The sequence below is a fragment of the Zootoca vivipara genome, chromosome 10 (genome assembly GCF_965207765.1).
Source record: "Zootoca vivipara chromosome 10, rZooViv2.hap1.1, whole genome shotgun sequence".
In the NCBI taxonomy this organism is placed as follows: Eukaryota; Metazoa; Chordata; class Lepidosauria; order Squamata; family Lacertidae; genus Zootoca; species Zootoca vivipara.
Genome location: NC_142593.1, coordinates 35513248 through 35528530, shown reverse-complemented (window position 1 = coordinate 35528530; position 15283 = coordinate 35513248). Strand labels below are relative to the sequence as shown.

The 15283-nt window shown below is 43.2% G+C and overlaps 1 protein-coding gene across 5 annotated transcripts in view; it reads left to right on the top strand.

The window, feature by feature from the left end:
* The window catches only part of DMGDH (dimethylglycine dehydrogenase), a 48513-nt gene that overhangs the window by 1086 nt on the left and 32144 nt on the right, over positions 1 to 15283 (top strand). For 3 of the 5 annotated variants that reach the window (XM_035099565.3, XM_035099563.3, XM_035099567.3), the window contains exons 2-6: positions 2054 to 2222; positions 6082 to 6180; positions 7947 to 8111; positions 10329 to 10533; positions 14639 to 14887. In XM_035099565.3, the coding sequence (XP_034955456.1) occupies positions 2054 to 2222; positions 6082 to 6180; positions 7947 to 8111; positions 10329 to 10533; positions 14639 to 14887 (887 nt within the window). Of the gene's footprint in view, positions 1 to 531; positions 717 to 2053; positions 2223 to 6081; positions 6181 to 7946; positions 8112 to 10328; positions 10534 to 14638; positions 14888 to 15283 lie in introns of those variants that run through there. The other 2 variants (XM_035099566.3, XM_035099568.3) reach the window with 2 other exon arrangements.

Below are 15283 nucleotides of genomic sequence, written 5' to 3'. Positions count from 1 at the left end.
ACATGGTGTATTATTAATACACACTGAAAGGTAAACACACAATTGAAGACCTTTGAACATTAAATTGGTATACCTCAGCTCAATATGGAAGCTGCCTTTAGGGTGAATGAACCTGTGAATGGTTGTGAGTGGTGAACAGTTGTGGCTGCTGCTCACTTGAGCTGGTAGAGCAGTGGGCAGGGCAGCTAACAGCAACTGGAGCTAGGGATAAGCAAGAGGCAAGCTCACTTAATCCAGAAACACACACTGGGCACTTCTAGACTGTCACCATTGTATAACCTCCCTGCCCAAAAAATAAGAATGAATGCTCAATAAATAGCTCCATAAACATGTACAAACAGACATGTACAAACAGACATCCCAATACATTTTGGAACCTGAGGTAAACCACCAAATGGCGCCCTCCACCCCACCAAGAAAAATGGGGTGAGTGAAGGATCTACATCAGGAAAAAAGGAGGAATAAAGATCTACATCGGGATCTCCTGCCCCTGTGGATCCTGCTGCCTGAGGCAGTCATTTCACCTGTCCTCATGGGTGGGCTGGCCCTGCAAACAAAGCAGGACAAAAGCTCAATAAGCGGGTCATACGGAAGCAAACATAGACCTGACACATACACAAGTGTGGCAGGGGAAGAAAGCACAGCTGGGGACTCGGAGAAGGATAAATGGAGATGTTGAAGGCAGGCAGGGGGGTTCTGCATGGCACTGCAAGAAAGTGAGTCTTTCCCTCCAGCACGGAAACCAAAAATCTTGTGGCACCTTGCCTCTGCTTTAAACAAAAGTGGCACAATCTGCCTGCTCTTTCTGCTGCTTCCTACCCAGTGTCTGGAACAGTATGTTGACTAAGCTCCTCTCAGATTTGCAGCAATGGAAGCAGCAGTGTGATTAGCTGAAAGCATTCTGAGTGAATCATCGTTACAGGTTAGCCGTGTTGGTCTGACGTAGTCGAAACAAAAGAAAAAAAATTCCTTCCAGTAGCACCTTAGAGACCAATTAAGTTTGTCATTGGTATGAACTTTCATGTGCATGCACACTTCTTCAGATACCCTGAAACAGAAGTCACCAGACTAGTGAGAGGGTGGGGAAGGCTATTATTCAGAAGGGTAGTGGGAATGGGTGATTGGCTGATAGGTGTGATAAACCTGTTGACGACTGTTAACTACTGCAATTGGTCTTACAGGGAAAAGCAAGGGGTGAGATGGCTAAAAATAGCTTTATCATGTACAATGAGTTAAGAATCCAATGTCTCTATTCAGACCAGGTCTCTCCATGGTTTTAAGTTTGGTAATAAGTTGCAATTCAGCAACTTCCCTTTCTAGTCTATTTCTGAAATTCTTTTGTAATAAGATAGCTACTTTGAGATCTTGTACAGAATGTCCTGGGAGATTGAAGTGTTCTCCTACTGGTTTCTCTGTCTTGTGATTCCTGATGTCAGATTTATGTCCATTTATCCTTTGGCATAGGGTTTGGCCTGTTTGTCCAATATAGAGAGCTAAAGGGCACTCTTGGCATTTTTATTTTGAATGAATCCTCATTTAGCAACCTGGATAAAATGGGAGGTGAATATTTTGAAGCATTCTCAGCAGATTGGTAGTGGGTGTCATTCTGAAAGGAACAATGTTATGAATAGAATCATTGAATTGTAGAGTTGGAAGGGTCCATGAGGCTCATCTAGTCCAACCCCCTGCTATGCAGGAATCTTTTGCCCAGCATGGTACTCAGATCCACAACCCTGAGATTAAGAGTCTCATGCTCTACCAACTGTGCTATGATTTTGCACAAAGTGCAGCAAATAAGTCTCATAATTGGCTAGCTGTTTTCATTCTCTAGGAAAGATGGGGATTTGATTTTCATTCTCTTGGAAAGAAGGGAATTTGATAATTTATTTATTTGTTATATAATTTATTTTTTAAACTGAGGCTTCTTTCACTCTGCCATCTTAGGGATGACAATATACTTCTTGAACTATTTATGTAAAATACATAAGAAATATGTATTTCAGTATATAAAAAAGGCAAAGAAGCAAGATTCCTGTTTCTATGTTTTTCCTAGGGAAGAAAAACCTTCTTTAGAAGCAAGATGGAAAGATGCAGCAGAAACAGTAATTATTGGAGGTGGTTGTGTTGGTGTGAGTCTTGCCTACCACCTGGCCAAGGCTGGCATGAAAGACGTACTTCTGTTGGAAAAGTCTGAACTCACTGCTGGATCTACATGGCATGCAGTAAGGGAAAGTTCTAACATATTCAATATGAAACAAGCCATCCGATTTCAAGTTGCATAATAATAACAATTCCACAAATAATATAATTATTGTCATTCTAAATATAGCCTTTCACAACTCATTAAATTGTCTCTCATAAACACAGTGGGAATTTCCATAGAGCTAAAACTCATTAATTACTGATGCTTACTATGGGAGCGTGACAGAATAGCTCATCCATTGCATGTTTGGCAATTGGGCCTCGCAAATGCTACCATCATAGCATGTAACCTAAGCAAGCGGAAGCAGCCCCCCCTTTAAATTAACGTGTTTAGTTACAGCTCCTTGCCAAGGGTGCAAGGGAGCCTAGGTACACCTCTGTGTCTTCTGAAGCAGGAAAATCCTTCTTGTACCACCTGCATATTTCAGGAAGATTGCTCCCTACCCATACAACTGAAGCCAATAGAAGCCTTTTTGCAACACTGGGTTTTTGGGGGTTTTTTTGCAGGGGAGGGACAGCACACAAGGAGGAGAATTTTAGCCCTTTCTTCATCGACTGTAACTTCCCTGCAAAAAGACGCCCCATGCCACAATTATGCATGAAAAAGGCAATTATTGCATCCAATAGAGGGCTTTTAAAAAAGGCTAATTATGGAGGGGGGGAGACAGAGGGACGAGAAATCTGCAGGGTGGATGAAGGGGCCCCAGGGGGTGTATCCGACCCATGGGTAGGGATGTTTGAGAATTCATAAGAAAACAGAAACAGGAGTGGCAATTGGCAGTGTTTGCTTATTTTCCCATGCCTGAAACAGAAATCAATCCAGCGAATGTGTTTAGCATTCACTGTTGTTGTTGTTGTTGTTGTTGTTGTTGTTGTTGTTGTTGTTGCTGCTGCTTTCAGCCTGGAAACAATACGTAATTGATTAGCTTCCCCTCACATTTTCATCGTGTTTCCTTTGCATTGAAATGAATGGGGTGGAATAATGACAACATAATTTATATAATTAATTACACGTTAGGTAATTTCACTACAGTTGACAGCAAGATGAATACAGTAGCATAGTTTTTGGCAGATGATGATTACAATGGAGTGGAAGCAGTGGTGCCTGCTTACAAATACAGGAATGACCGTTCCCCACATAAAGGGGAGGCGCATTTTGCGCAGTCGCGTGCAGCCCCCTGGGATCCCTGAGGCAGCCCTGGAAGTTTGGAAGCCGGCACTGCCTACCTGGGCTGGATACTGGTGTTCTCTGCCCACTCAGTGAGCCGTCCAATCCAGCCCAGGGAGGCGTGCCGGGGGGATTGGCCAGGTAGGAACAGGTAACCTTACCTTGCACACGGTGAAAGTTGAGCCATTCTTGGGAAGCAGCTTACAGATTCAGAGCTTTCCCACCCTCCACTCTTTAAACTGATACTTGCATTACAGGTTATTTCTTTCCACAGGCGTACACACACGCAGGCGCTGCTACGACAAGGCTGCTGTTGAAGGGCCGGAAAGGAATTTCCCTGCATTGGCAGGTTTTGCCTTTCCCGTAGCAATTCGTCACAACTTGGGAGGAATCCTTTAGTCATTTACATAAATGGGCGGGGCGTGGGGGCGGTGACCCCCCACCCCCATTGTGGCGGCGATAACAGGGTTCCTGTAAATGGGGCAAAGGGGGGGCATTGACCATACGCATAGGCCGTCATTGCCCTCCCCCTCCAGCGGCTGCGATCGAGGGGGGGCGGGCTGTCTGCTTGAACATATGTTCTCCAGAGTTAGCCCAACCCCCACACATGCTGGGCAACCCTGAAAAATTACCCCACCCCCGGCTGGGGGCTGGGAGGGATATATGCCCAATGCCTGAGCCAAGGTCTCCCTACATCTGAATTCTTAATAAAGTTGTGGCCAATTTTAATCCCATCAAACGTGGTCTTCTGTCATTATTCCGCTCGGGGGCTGCCTGGGGTTTTGGGGGGACTCCGCCTGACTGCGCAATGGAAAATGATGCCTTCCTACAACACTACGCATAGACCAGAAATTCCACATCTCTGAAAGTGACAGGGCTCCAATGTTTGACCTGAGTTAATGTTGTATCTTAATTCTGCCTCTGCCTTGTTGTTAAGATTGTCAGGATTGCATTGAAAGGTGAAAAACTCTTTCACTGATTTAATGGAGAGAGGAAGGCCATTTGGCAAGGTTCCCTGCATATACTAACCATAGCATTCACAGAAAAACAATCTATTTATATTTCTGTAGTTATGCAAGGCATTCTGCTCCATGTGGGAATTACAGATTAGTAGCTGGATCCATATTACACAAACTGTGCAGTGACCTAGCTAGTTACCAAGAAGAAGTTGTTTTCAGTAGCTTGCAGCCTCAGGGTAATCCTAGATATCATATCGTGTGTCAGCGGTGGTGGCTGTAGTAAAGCCAAATTAGACATTACTAACATCTGCTGAAGTGGTATACATTTCTAGTCACCTTGCATATTCATATACTATTGTAAATTATCAAAGTAGCACTTGATAGGCTTTATGAAATATAGTGACTCTGAAATTTTGTGCACATTTGATGCTGTTCTCAGCATTTGATTCTCAAGCTGTGTTGATGTGCTTGCCATTGAATTTTTAGGCTGAAATCAGATACACACTTAGGTGGGAGTAAGTCCCATTGAACTCAGTGAATTCACTCAGTGTTAACCACTTAAATGATTATGAATTGATGAGCTTCCTCTAGCTTGCTTCATAATTTAAGCTGTTGCAAACTTTGAGAAAACTCAAGTCTTTCCAAGAATTCTCTGAGAATGCTCAGAAGATGCTGGGCCCAGTGGAGCTCTCCATTAGCTCTCTTTTATCGCTAATTCTCCACCCCAAATTTACGCACCAGAGTGGTGACGGAATTAGTCCAGGTTGGCGAAGCCTATTGCAGATGTTTTGAAACACTCCTGCAGTATTGATATCACTGAGGATATTGATCATAGAAGTACAGGCAGCACTAAGTAGTATGATACAAACGGCACTAGAGCAGAATTGGAGTAAGGCCCTGCCCTTGTATTCCTGTAAGGTAGAGATGACTGTGCTGGTTATGAACTATGTTGTGCTAGAATACTGTTTTTAGTCTTGCCATGCCTGTGCTTATGCAGCTGATGCACAAGAGAGAAGTAAAGCTCTAAGGCAGGCATGTCAAACCTGCGGCCCTCCAGATGTTTTGGACTACAATTCCCATCTTCCCCAACCACTGGTCCTGCTAGCTAGGGATCATGGGAGTTGTAGGCCAAAACATCTGGAGGGCCGCAGGTTTGACATGCCTGCTCTAAGGTATGAACAAGTAAAACAAATCTGATGGAAAGAAAAACCTTAAGTGGGAAAATCCTCCCCCCCCCCGCCAAAACCCCAGCTCCATAATAATTCAGTGGCATGGAACATTGAGGGACTAAGAGGGGGGGAAACTGGGTGGAAGGTGTATAGAGCAAAATAGATATGTAGAAGGAACTGTCCCAATGTTCAAATAGGTCACTTCTTGGTTCTCACGGAGAAGCTCTTTTTCATTGTTCCCGGGGTGGAAGAGAGAGTTGTTCATAGATGTTAATGGAGAAATTAAATAATTTAATGTAGCAGGGATTGGGCACAAATGTGTCTGTCTCCTCCCTCACCTCCATAAAACCTCAAAAAGTGGCAGTGGTGGAACAAAATTGTCTCAACGGAGTGGGGAGCTCAAAAAAAGCTCAATGGGGGACCCAACATGCTTAGTGGGGAAGGGGGAGGAAAACAGGTGATTGGGGATGGAGTGGGGTGGAGCGGCTGGAACCATGAACAGAAGCATTCTACGCTGCAATGTTTTGTTGAAGACCCCCCCCCCCATTTGTATCCTTTTTTTGTTGTTGTTCTTTTTTAAAAGGCAGGTTTGACAACGTATTTCCACCCTGGAATAAATCTGAAGAAGATCCATCACTACAGCATCAAGCTTTATGAACAATTAGAAGATGAGACTGGACAGGTGTGTATCTTTAAATATATTTATTACAGATCCAAAATATATTTATTACAGATCCCTTGCACCTTTGGCAAGAAGTTGACCTGGCTATTCCAACAATTTAATCCTTGCTAGACCCAGGAATTAGAAGTGACTCATTAGTCTCCCCTAACGTCTCCCCACCACACAAACTCACCATACTATGATAATGGCAATTTGTCAGGACCCTCTTATTCAACTTTATGAAGGTTGAGGGGGAAATAATTTCCCTTGTTTCGCTTTGTCTTTTAATTATTGGTTTCATTGTTTGCTACTTCGGAAAATACTAATGAGTGTTTAAAAAATATGTTTGAACATTAAAGTATGACTTGTATTAGAATAATAGAATTGTAGTGTTGGAAGGCGCCCTGAAGGTCATCTAGTCCAAACTCCTGCAATGCAGGAATCTCAACTAAATCATACATTATCAGATAGCCATCCAGCCTCTTATTAAAAACCTCTGTTTGTATACCACTGTCAAACAGTTCTTACTGTAAGAAAGTTCTTACCGATGTTCAGAATCTCATTTTTGTAACGTAAAGCCATTGGTTTGGGTCCTACCTTCTGGAGCAGGAGAAAACAAGCTTGCTTCATCTTCTATGTGACAGCACTATAGATAGTTGAAGATGACTATCAAATCTCCTCTCAGTCTCCTGTAAGCCAAACTAAACATACCCCAATCCCTCAACTGTTTCTCATAACGCTATGTTTCCAGACCTTGGATCATCTTGGTCGCCCTCCTCTTCACATGTTCCAGTTTATTATTATTTATTATCTTGTTATTTATTTCATTTCTATACCACTTTATATTTTCAAGAAAAAATCTCAAAGCGGTTTACAGCATATTAAAACATCAATAAAACAATCTGAAGAAAGTCTAATATAGAGTATACAGTCAAAGCAACATAATTAATGAAAAACTAAAATATTATATTAAAGATTTCAAAATAAAACATTACAAAGGAGGTCAACTACAGAATACATATTTAACACAAAGTTAACAAAAAAACTTAAACATTTCAAAAAAACATTGCTAAGTGAAGTCAAATATAAAATGCACATTTAAAACAGCATAATTAACAAGAGAATAAAATATCATAAGCATGACACAGCTGTTTAGCAGGCATATAAAGATGGGGCAAAAGAATCCAATAGTTAGCATTTGTTGTCAGGCATATCCTTCTTAAATTATGGTGCCCAGAATTAAACAGAATTGAAAAGAAAGCTAAAAATTAAATTGGTTAATCTGTTGGTACATTTCAAATAACTATAAACTATAAAGCGTCTCCACCCTCATCGTCCAGCCCGGACACTGAGGACCAGCGCTGAGGACCTTCTGGCAGTTCCCTCACTGCGAGAAGTGAGGTTACAGGGAACCAGGCAGAGGGCCTTCTCGGTAGTAGTGCCTGCCCTGTGGAATGCTCTCCCAGCAGACATCAAGGCAATAAGCAACTATTTTACTTTTAAAAGACAACTGAAGGCAGCCTTGTTTAGGGAAGTTTTTAATGTTTGATGCTGTATTGTTTTTAATATTTGGTTAGAAGGATGGGTGGGGTATTAATATTAATAATAATACTGTAATAATAATAATAATAATAATAATAATAATAATATAAATTTAATTATAGCAACTCATTATTTATTCTGTAGCCTGTTCTGAAGGTACACTGCGCCATGGTTATTATTTAGGACTTTTTTTTGGACTGCTTGTAAGTAGGGAACCTGATAGTCTTTTTTTCTGTTCCTGTTAGGCTGTTGGGTTTCATCAGCCAGGAAGTATTAGAATTGCTTCAACTCCAACGAGGGTGGATGAGTTAAAATACCAGATGACTCGAGCTGGTTGGCACCCAGCAGAGCAGTATCTTATCAAGCCAGAGAGAGTACAAGAATTATTCCCTTTATTAAACATGGAAAAGGTAAACAAATTCAATTATTTTATTTCCAAAGGATGTGAAATTTATTTTACATGCAAAAAAATATGACTCTGTGATTCAATATCCCTCTTCAAAATTTGAAGATTATTTAATAGTACACAACTCTATTAAATCTTTCTAACATGAAACCTTTTGAAAGAAGTTGCCTCAGGCAGCAGATTTTACAGAGGGTGCCATTTTTATGTATCCAGTATCCAACTTAGTGTGTCATTTACAGAATGAACTTCAGTCTGGGTGAGAAGAGGTCATTCTGACAGGATCTACAGGTGCAGAAATGTTACTGGCATTCTGCAGGCTGTGCTGGGTACATGGGTGTAGGCAGGGGGGGCAGGAGGGGGCAGTTGCCCCCCCTAGAAGCAGGGCCGCTGGCCAGCCTGCCCCGCTGCCTGCCCAGTGCCGTCTCCCTTCTCCCTGGCTGGCTGTGGGGCGGGCGGAGGGAAAGCCCCCGAGCCGCGCAAAGCGTTTGGCTGGCTTTCCCTCCGCCCGCCCCACAGCCAGCAAAGGAGAAGGGAGAAGGGAGACGTCCCTTCTAGCCGGCTGGCTGTGGGGCGGGCGGAAGGAAAGCCAGGCAACCGCTTTGCGCGGCTCTGGGGCTTTCCCTCCGCCCACCCCACAGCCAGCCAGGGAGAAGGGACGTCTCCCATCTCCCTTGCTGGCTGTGGGATGGGCAGAGGGAAAGCTTTCCCTCCACCCGCCCCGGCGATCGCAGAGGGGGAGGAGGGGATCGGAGCAGCCCAGTTTCGGGCTGATCCTGGCGCCCCCTTGCCCCTGCCGATCACGGAGGGGGAGGAGGGAGTCGGAGCATCCCGATTTCGGGCTGATCCTGGCGCCCCCTCGCCCCTGCCGTTCGAGGAGGGGGAGGAGGGGGTTGGAGCAGCCCGAAATCGGGCTGCTCCGATCCCCTCCTCCCCCTCCGTGATCGCCGGGGCGGGTGGAGGGAAAGCTGGCAATGGAGAAGGGAGCTTTCCTTGCCCCACTATGGCCCCTTCCCCGCCCCTTGGCCTTGCCCCCCCTAATTTTCATCCTGGCTACGCCCCTGGCTGGGTACAGAAGCAAGGCTCGACTATATGTCTATTGGGATTTATTGCAGAAGGCTCAGCAGCTGACAGTATTGTAATGTTCAATGGATATTTGTGATCTATTCAAAACCAACTTCATCAGTGCTGCAAAAATGAAACAGAGCAACTTGGACATGGTAGAAGAATCCTTTATTAATATGTGTAAATATATTGGTCTCTTGGTGTAACAAATCCTTGGTAATTCCTAAGGATTTGATCAGAAACAGCCACCAGATATTCAGACGAGGGAACAAAGGACACTTTGAGTAGTTATGTTGATCGTGGTGACAGTAACAATGTATTGCAGGGGCCAGTGTTTTTTTTCTTTTAAAAAATGTTTAGGGGTACTCTCATTTTTCTACTCATATTGAAATACTGCCCCTCGATGAGGTCAAACTTAGATTCACAAAATGTTCAGGGGTATGTGTACCCTGTGCCCCCAGAAAAAAGCACTGGTGGTAGGGGCCTATGGGAATTGTAGTTGAGCAACATCTGGAAGGCCAAAAGTTCCACACACCTAAATTGGTTGCAATTCTGTTCTCCTGAACTGAGTAGCAAAACACCCATTGGCTGCATTTCCATGTTATGGAAAGCCACACACACCGTACCTTTCCTGTTTCACTCTTTGCATTCACACTGTTGAGAAACAAATAGTGAACTCTGGCATTGCGTTATATCTGGATTAGCTATCGGGATTTGTTTCATTCCAAACAAATACGATAATAAGCCAAGATTTGTTATTGGCTTACCAATTGTGGTTTATTTGAATGAAACAAATCATAATCCCTGATTTGGAAGTAACACTAAGTAAAGGATCATAATTTTTACAATGTGTAGGAGTGAAGCAAGTATGATCAGTTCATGTAAAAAAGACAGTATTTTTGATCTACTATTATGTGTGGACACAACCATTGATTTTCATGAAGTATATTTGATTAACATTTGGTTTTTTGCTGAAATCCTTAGCTACTTTGTTCTTTCTTACATCCAGATTCTGAATTTCTCTTTCCTAGAAATTACACGCAAGTGTCCAGTTCCCTGTTCAAAGGAGTCCTAATATGTAGATACCCTCCATTTCTAACATGTTGGTTAAGAAAACATAATAATACTAATGCAGTTTCATTTTGTTTGACCCACTTAGGTTTTAGCTGGTTTGTACAACCCTGGAGATGGTCATATTGACCCTTACTCACTCACCATGGCTTTGGCTGCAGGGGCCAGGAAATATGGTGCTCAGATAAATTATCCAGTCCAAGTAACTGACCTAAAATCTAGAGCAGATGGAACATGGGAAGTTGAAACTCCACAAGGAATAATTCGAGCAAACAGAGTTGTGAATACAGCTGGTAAGAAATGAAATGTATTTGCACGTCTTTGGAAAATTTAATACCCTAACTGGGCCAGATGAAGTAGCTCACACTAAACACAGATTGAGCACAAATGCTCTAATGAATGCCATGCAGAAAGCAAGTGATATATGCTTTGCATTAGCTATTTGATGACCTCCTGAAAGATAATTTGGCATGAAGCAGTGATAGGATGGAGGGGCGAACACATCATTACACTCCAAGAGGGTCTTGCTTCTCTCATAGGTGCAGTCCTGGGTTCAAGCAGGCATCAGATATATTGTCTGTTGCCCTTCAGCTTATCCTTCTCTCCCTGTCACGTACTGTAACTCTTAACTTTGCACTAGGCAGCTGCCTAGATTGATTTCAGCTTACTGACTGAAAACCATTTCCTCCAGAGCACAGCAGGGCAAACTGCAATCCTGAAACTCTGCTACTGGCCTTTGTCCTTCTACCTAATTCTGAGCTCAGGGAGAGGTTCTCATTTTTCCAGCTGGCACAGAATCTCTACTTTGTTAATCCGCCATCTCCCTGCCCCATTTGTTTGCTTAAAGAGTTGGCCATTATCAGGCTGACCTGGACATGGAAAGCTGAGCCCAGCTATTATGGGTCCTAGCACTTACTAAATCCAGGCACCCACAAATTCTAGCACCGCAAACCAACAGCAGTACATTCAGCTCCTAAATGTAATGCAGTTGCTGTCATTTAGAAAATGACTTATTTTTGTGTGAGTAAAGGAGTATATTATTTGGTATTTACAATAACAGAACAATAACCTTATGCACAGAATGCCAGAGGTTTTTTTTTAGGTCTTCCATTCATTCACACTTCCACATATTTGTGGAAACTTCCTCTTCCCTTTCCCCTCCACATCGCTGCTACTTACATGGATGAATCAGGGGTGAGTCAGGACATCAGCAAGGTTAGGGCTGCACAGGCACCCCAGCCAATCCAATCCCACAGAGCTCCAACCTTGCTGCTGCTCTGCCTCACCCCCACCTGGTAAAAAGCAGTGATGCCGGTGGCCCCAGTCTACTGTTCTGGTCATTCCTAATGGTAGTTTTTGCAAGTATGGTAATTGGAAACAATGGTGGAGGAAGAGGAGTGCAGGGAGCGCACCACCCCTGGCAGCGCGATCCCAGTGGGGTGCCACCGCGGCTGCCCCCCTGCCCACGCTGGGTGCCACGCCCCCACCCCCTCTCTGCCCCCCTCTGGGTGCTGGAGCATGAAGCTCCGCCACTGATTGGAAATAGCTTATATTTGGTACTGAAGCATAAAGACCACAAGGAAAAAGGTCTGCAAGGCTCCAATGAGTACACTGGAACATGGGAAGCTGCCTTATACTGAATCACATCAGTGATCCTGCTAGCTCAGTATCGTCAATGTTGAGTAGTAGGCTGCAACATTACAGCAGATGGTCATAGGCAGAGACTGTCCAGAGTTTCAAACAGGGTTTATTTCCCTGCTCTCCCTGGGGATGCCTGAAATTAGAGCTCAAATCTTTTCCAAGCAAACCATTTGCCCTACCACTTTTCACAGTTCTGTACCATCAGTGCCACCCCATTTATTCAGTGTTGAGGTATAACCTACAACAGTAAAATGAATGGCACAGGCACCCATTCTTGTAGACACTGCATGTGACTTGGACCTTTGATATGCATGCCACAGTTTCCTCACTGCTATTTCATATATCTTCTTTTACATACCCAGTAATTAGCAATGTTTTACTCTTGAGATGTGAAGTTGTGACATCTCTTCAGGCTCTTTCATTTCTTTTTAACTTATTAAACCAAAGGCATACTTGTCAAGTTACAATGTTCAACCAAAGGGAACATTTAGAGCTGGCATTGATTAATGTCCTGGGTCAGGGTAGGTAAACAGCTATGATGAGAGTATGTTCCTAATACTCTAGCAGCCAATCTTCTTCCTTCCTTCCATACCCTCCTCTCCAAAAGAAAACAATAATTTACTGTGAGCTTTCATTCCTGTTATATTGCTAAGTTTATATTGCCAACTCAAAACATAGCGGGGTTCATTAGACAGCCTTTCGACCCCTTTCTTATCCAGTTGCTCAATTCAGACGGTACATTTCACATTTTCCAAAGCGTGGTCTGGATATTTCATTTGAACTGAATTATTCTATCATGTTCTGTCTTGTTGCCTCATGTCACCCCTTCACTGCCTTTTTTACATACCCTCCTCCATTTCCTAACTTTTATGCTGTTATTTGCAATGATGTTTGACTCAGTAACCCATGGTTAGTGCTCATCTCCAAACAGTTTGCAAACCCACTTTGGAATATGGTTTAAAATTATGGTTTGGTAGCAATTTGTACATCATGGCAAACTATTAGTAGAGAAAATTAGGAAAGACCAGCACCCCATATCAGAGAAGGGGAGATAAGGGTACAAGCCTTTCTTATGCTCCCAGCCTCCAAATCACTATTTGGAAATTAGTCCATATAATGTCTGCTGTTTTTATATTTGGGCTTATTTTCAGTTAAATGAGAAATTACTGTGTGTGTGTCCCAAATCTGTTGCACAAATTCTGCCTAGATCCTACAGCTACTTCTTATTTCCACTCTTGCCTGTGTTGTTATTGGTGCATGGATAGGAACAACCTCAGAATTTTGTGAGTGTTCTAGGGATTGTGGCTCATTAACTACCTGATAACTTATTTCTTGTTTGACCTATGCAGAGTCCTTATTTAATGTTAAGTTATAAAGTGGGGCAGAGAGTTTTAGCCAACAGGCTTTTGCCTCATTACCAGCTTCCCCTCCCTTCCTCCTCCATGTTTCACTTAGTCTTTTTGCTCAGCATATACTTCATGAAACTCTTAATCTTTGGGTTGTGGGTTCAAGCCCCACATTGGGTAAAAGATTCCTGTGTTGCAGGGGGCTGGGCTAGATAGCCCCCATGGTCCCTTCCAACTCTACAATTCTATGCATCTATGATTCGTGGCCAAGACTAAATTGGCTGTTTTCAGTGGAAGACATTAATTCTGCTATTTTAATCACAGGCAAACCTCAGCTGCAAACAACTGTATTCATGGTTAAGCTTGAGAAATAGGAGCATTAATAGAAATGGGTGCAGCTGAACGCAAAAAACTCTAAATTTTTTAGAGACAGCCCCCTAAGAGGTGGCCTGTGATGTTATCTTATTCTCAGCACTGTCCAATACTGTCTATAGAAACTCTGTGTGCTATTAGTGGTTAGCTGGAACAGTGGTAGTTTAACTAGAAAAAAAGATTAGTGGAATAACGTAGGGGAAGTGAAAACTACCAAAACTGTGGTGCCCATAAAGGATGCCTTGTTTGCCTCCTCCAACACAGAAATAATTTTTCTCACCACAGGCAACCTCTGCCATCCTGAAGCAACATTCCCACCAAATGTAGGCATTCTGTTTGTTTTTCCTGTTTGGAAAACATGATGATCTTTGCCATAAGGAAGAGTCTTCCAATGAGTTGTCTCTTTCTTCGTCAAAGACAACAACCCAAACAGTTCCACACTATTGAATCATCTCCTTGTTTAAGTAATATTCTGCTTATATTATTGAAACACCTCTTCCAAGGTTCATAAATAGTTACATACACAAAAACTTGACACCGTTCCCATATGGGGAAGTTGCAACTTGATTGCAGGGAGAGACAGCAATGAAATTTGGTTCCCCTCCCACAAAAGCTTCCTAGCATTAAGCTCAGGTGGAGTGCAGAAGGGCAGGGTTTAAAAATGTGAGGTATCTGGGATGAGCAGGAGAGCCACTTCTATATTATAAGCAGCAGAGAAAATCAAGGAGGGGAGAGAAGAGAAGGAATTACACAAGAGAGAGGTAATGAAGAGGAACCATAGTAGCAAAAATTCCAGAGGTCAAGGAAGTTGCTCGGAATGGTTAACTGGTTTGCAGGACACATACAGAGAGAAACTATCTTCAACCTTTCCCTATGCTGAGTAGGGACTCCTAGGTTTAACAGCTGAGATCAGCAGTGGTTCAAAGCCATACCTTCTGATGTAAGAGGGGATTCAGAATACACGCATCAACAAGATTGCTCCTTTAGTTTCCAAGTACTCCATTCTTATATTTGCATTTCTGTCCTTTGTGTTTTCTAGGTTTCTGGGCTCGTGAAATAGGGGAAATGATTGGATTGCCCCATCCACTCATACCAGTTCATCACCAGTACATTGTTACGGCAACTATTCCTGAAGTGAAAGCCCTTAAAAAAGAATTTCCTGTGATTCGTGACCTAGAAGGTTCATATTATCTAAGACAAGAAAGGGACGGGATTTTATTTGGCCCATATGAAAGTCCAGAAAAAATGAAACTACAGGAATCCTGGGTAACAGATGGAGTCCCACCAGGTAATTTTGCTTGAAAAATAATCCCAGGCTTTAGCTGCAGTTATATTTTTGTCATAATCCTAGAGTAGAGGCAGAGTTCTCTGGCAAATGCAGGCTCAGAGAGGAGATGGATCCTTTCCCTGGTTTGAGGCGTGTGTGTTCATGGGCAGCAGACCCCCCCCCCCCACAATGGTGCACCCCCGAGGAGCTGCCTCTACCACCAGATTCTGGTGGCTTGTCCATGGACTCCTTGGGGATCAAGAGAGCCCTAAGGAGAGTTTCCCCACAACTGGAAACCATATTCCCCAATGGCTGCAGCAGAAGGCACCTTCAACGAGTCAGGGAGGCACCATTTAGTGGGTGAAGCCTCCAGTCAACAACTACCTAGCTCTGCTATAAAACTCAATCAGTTGCTCT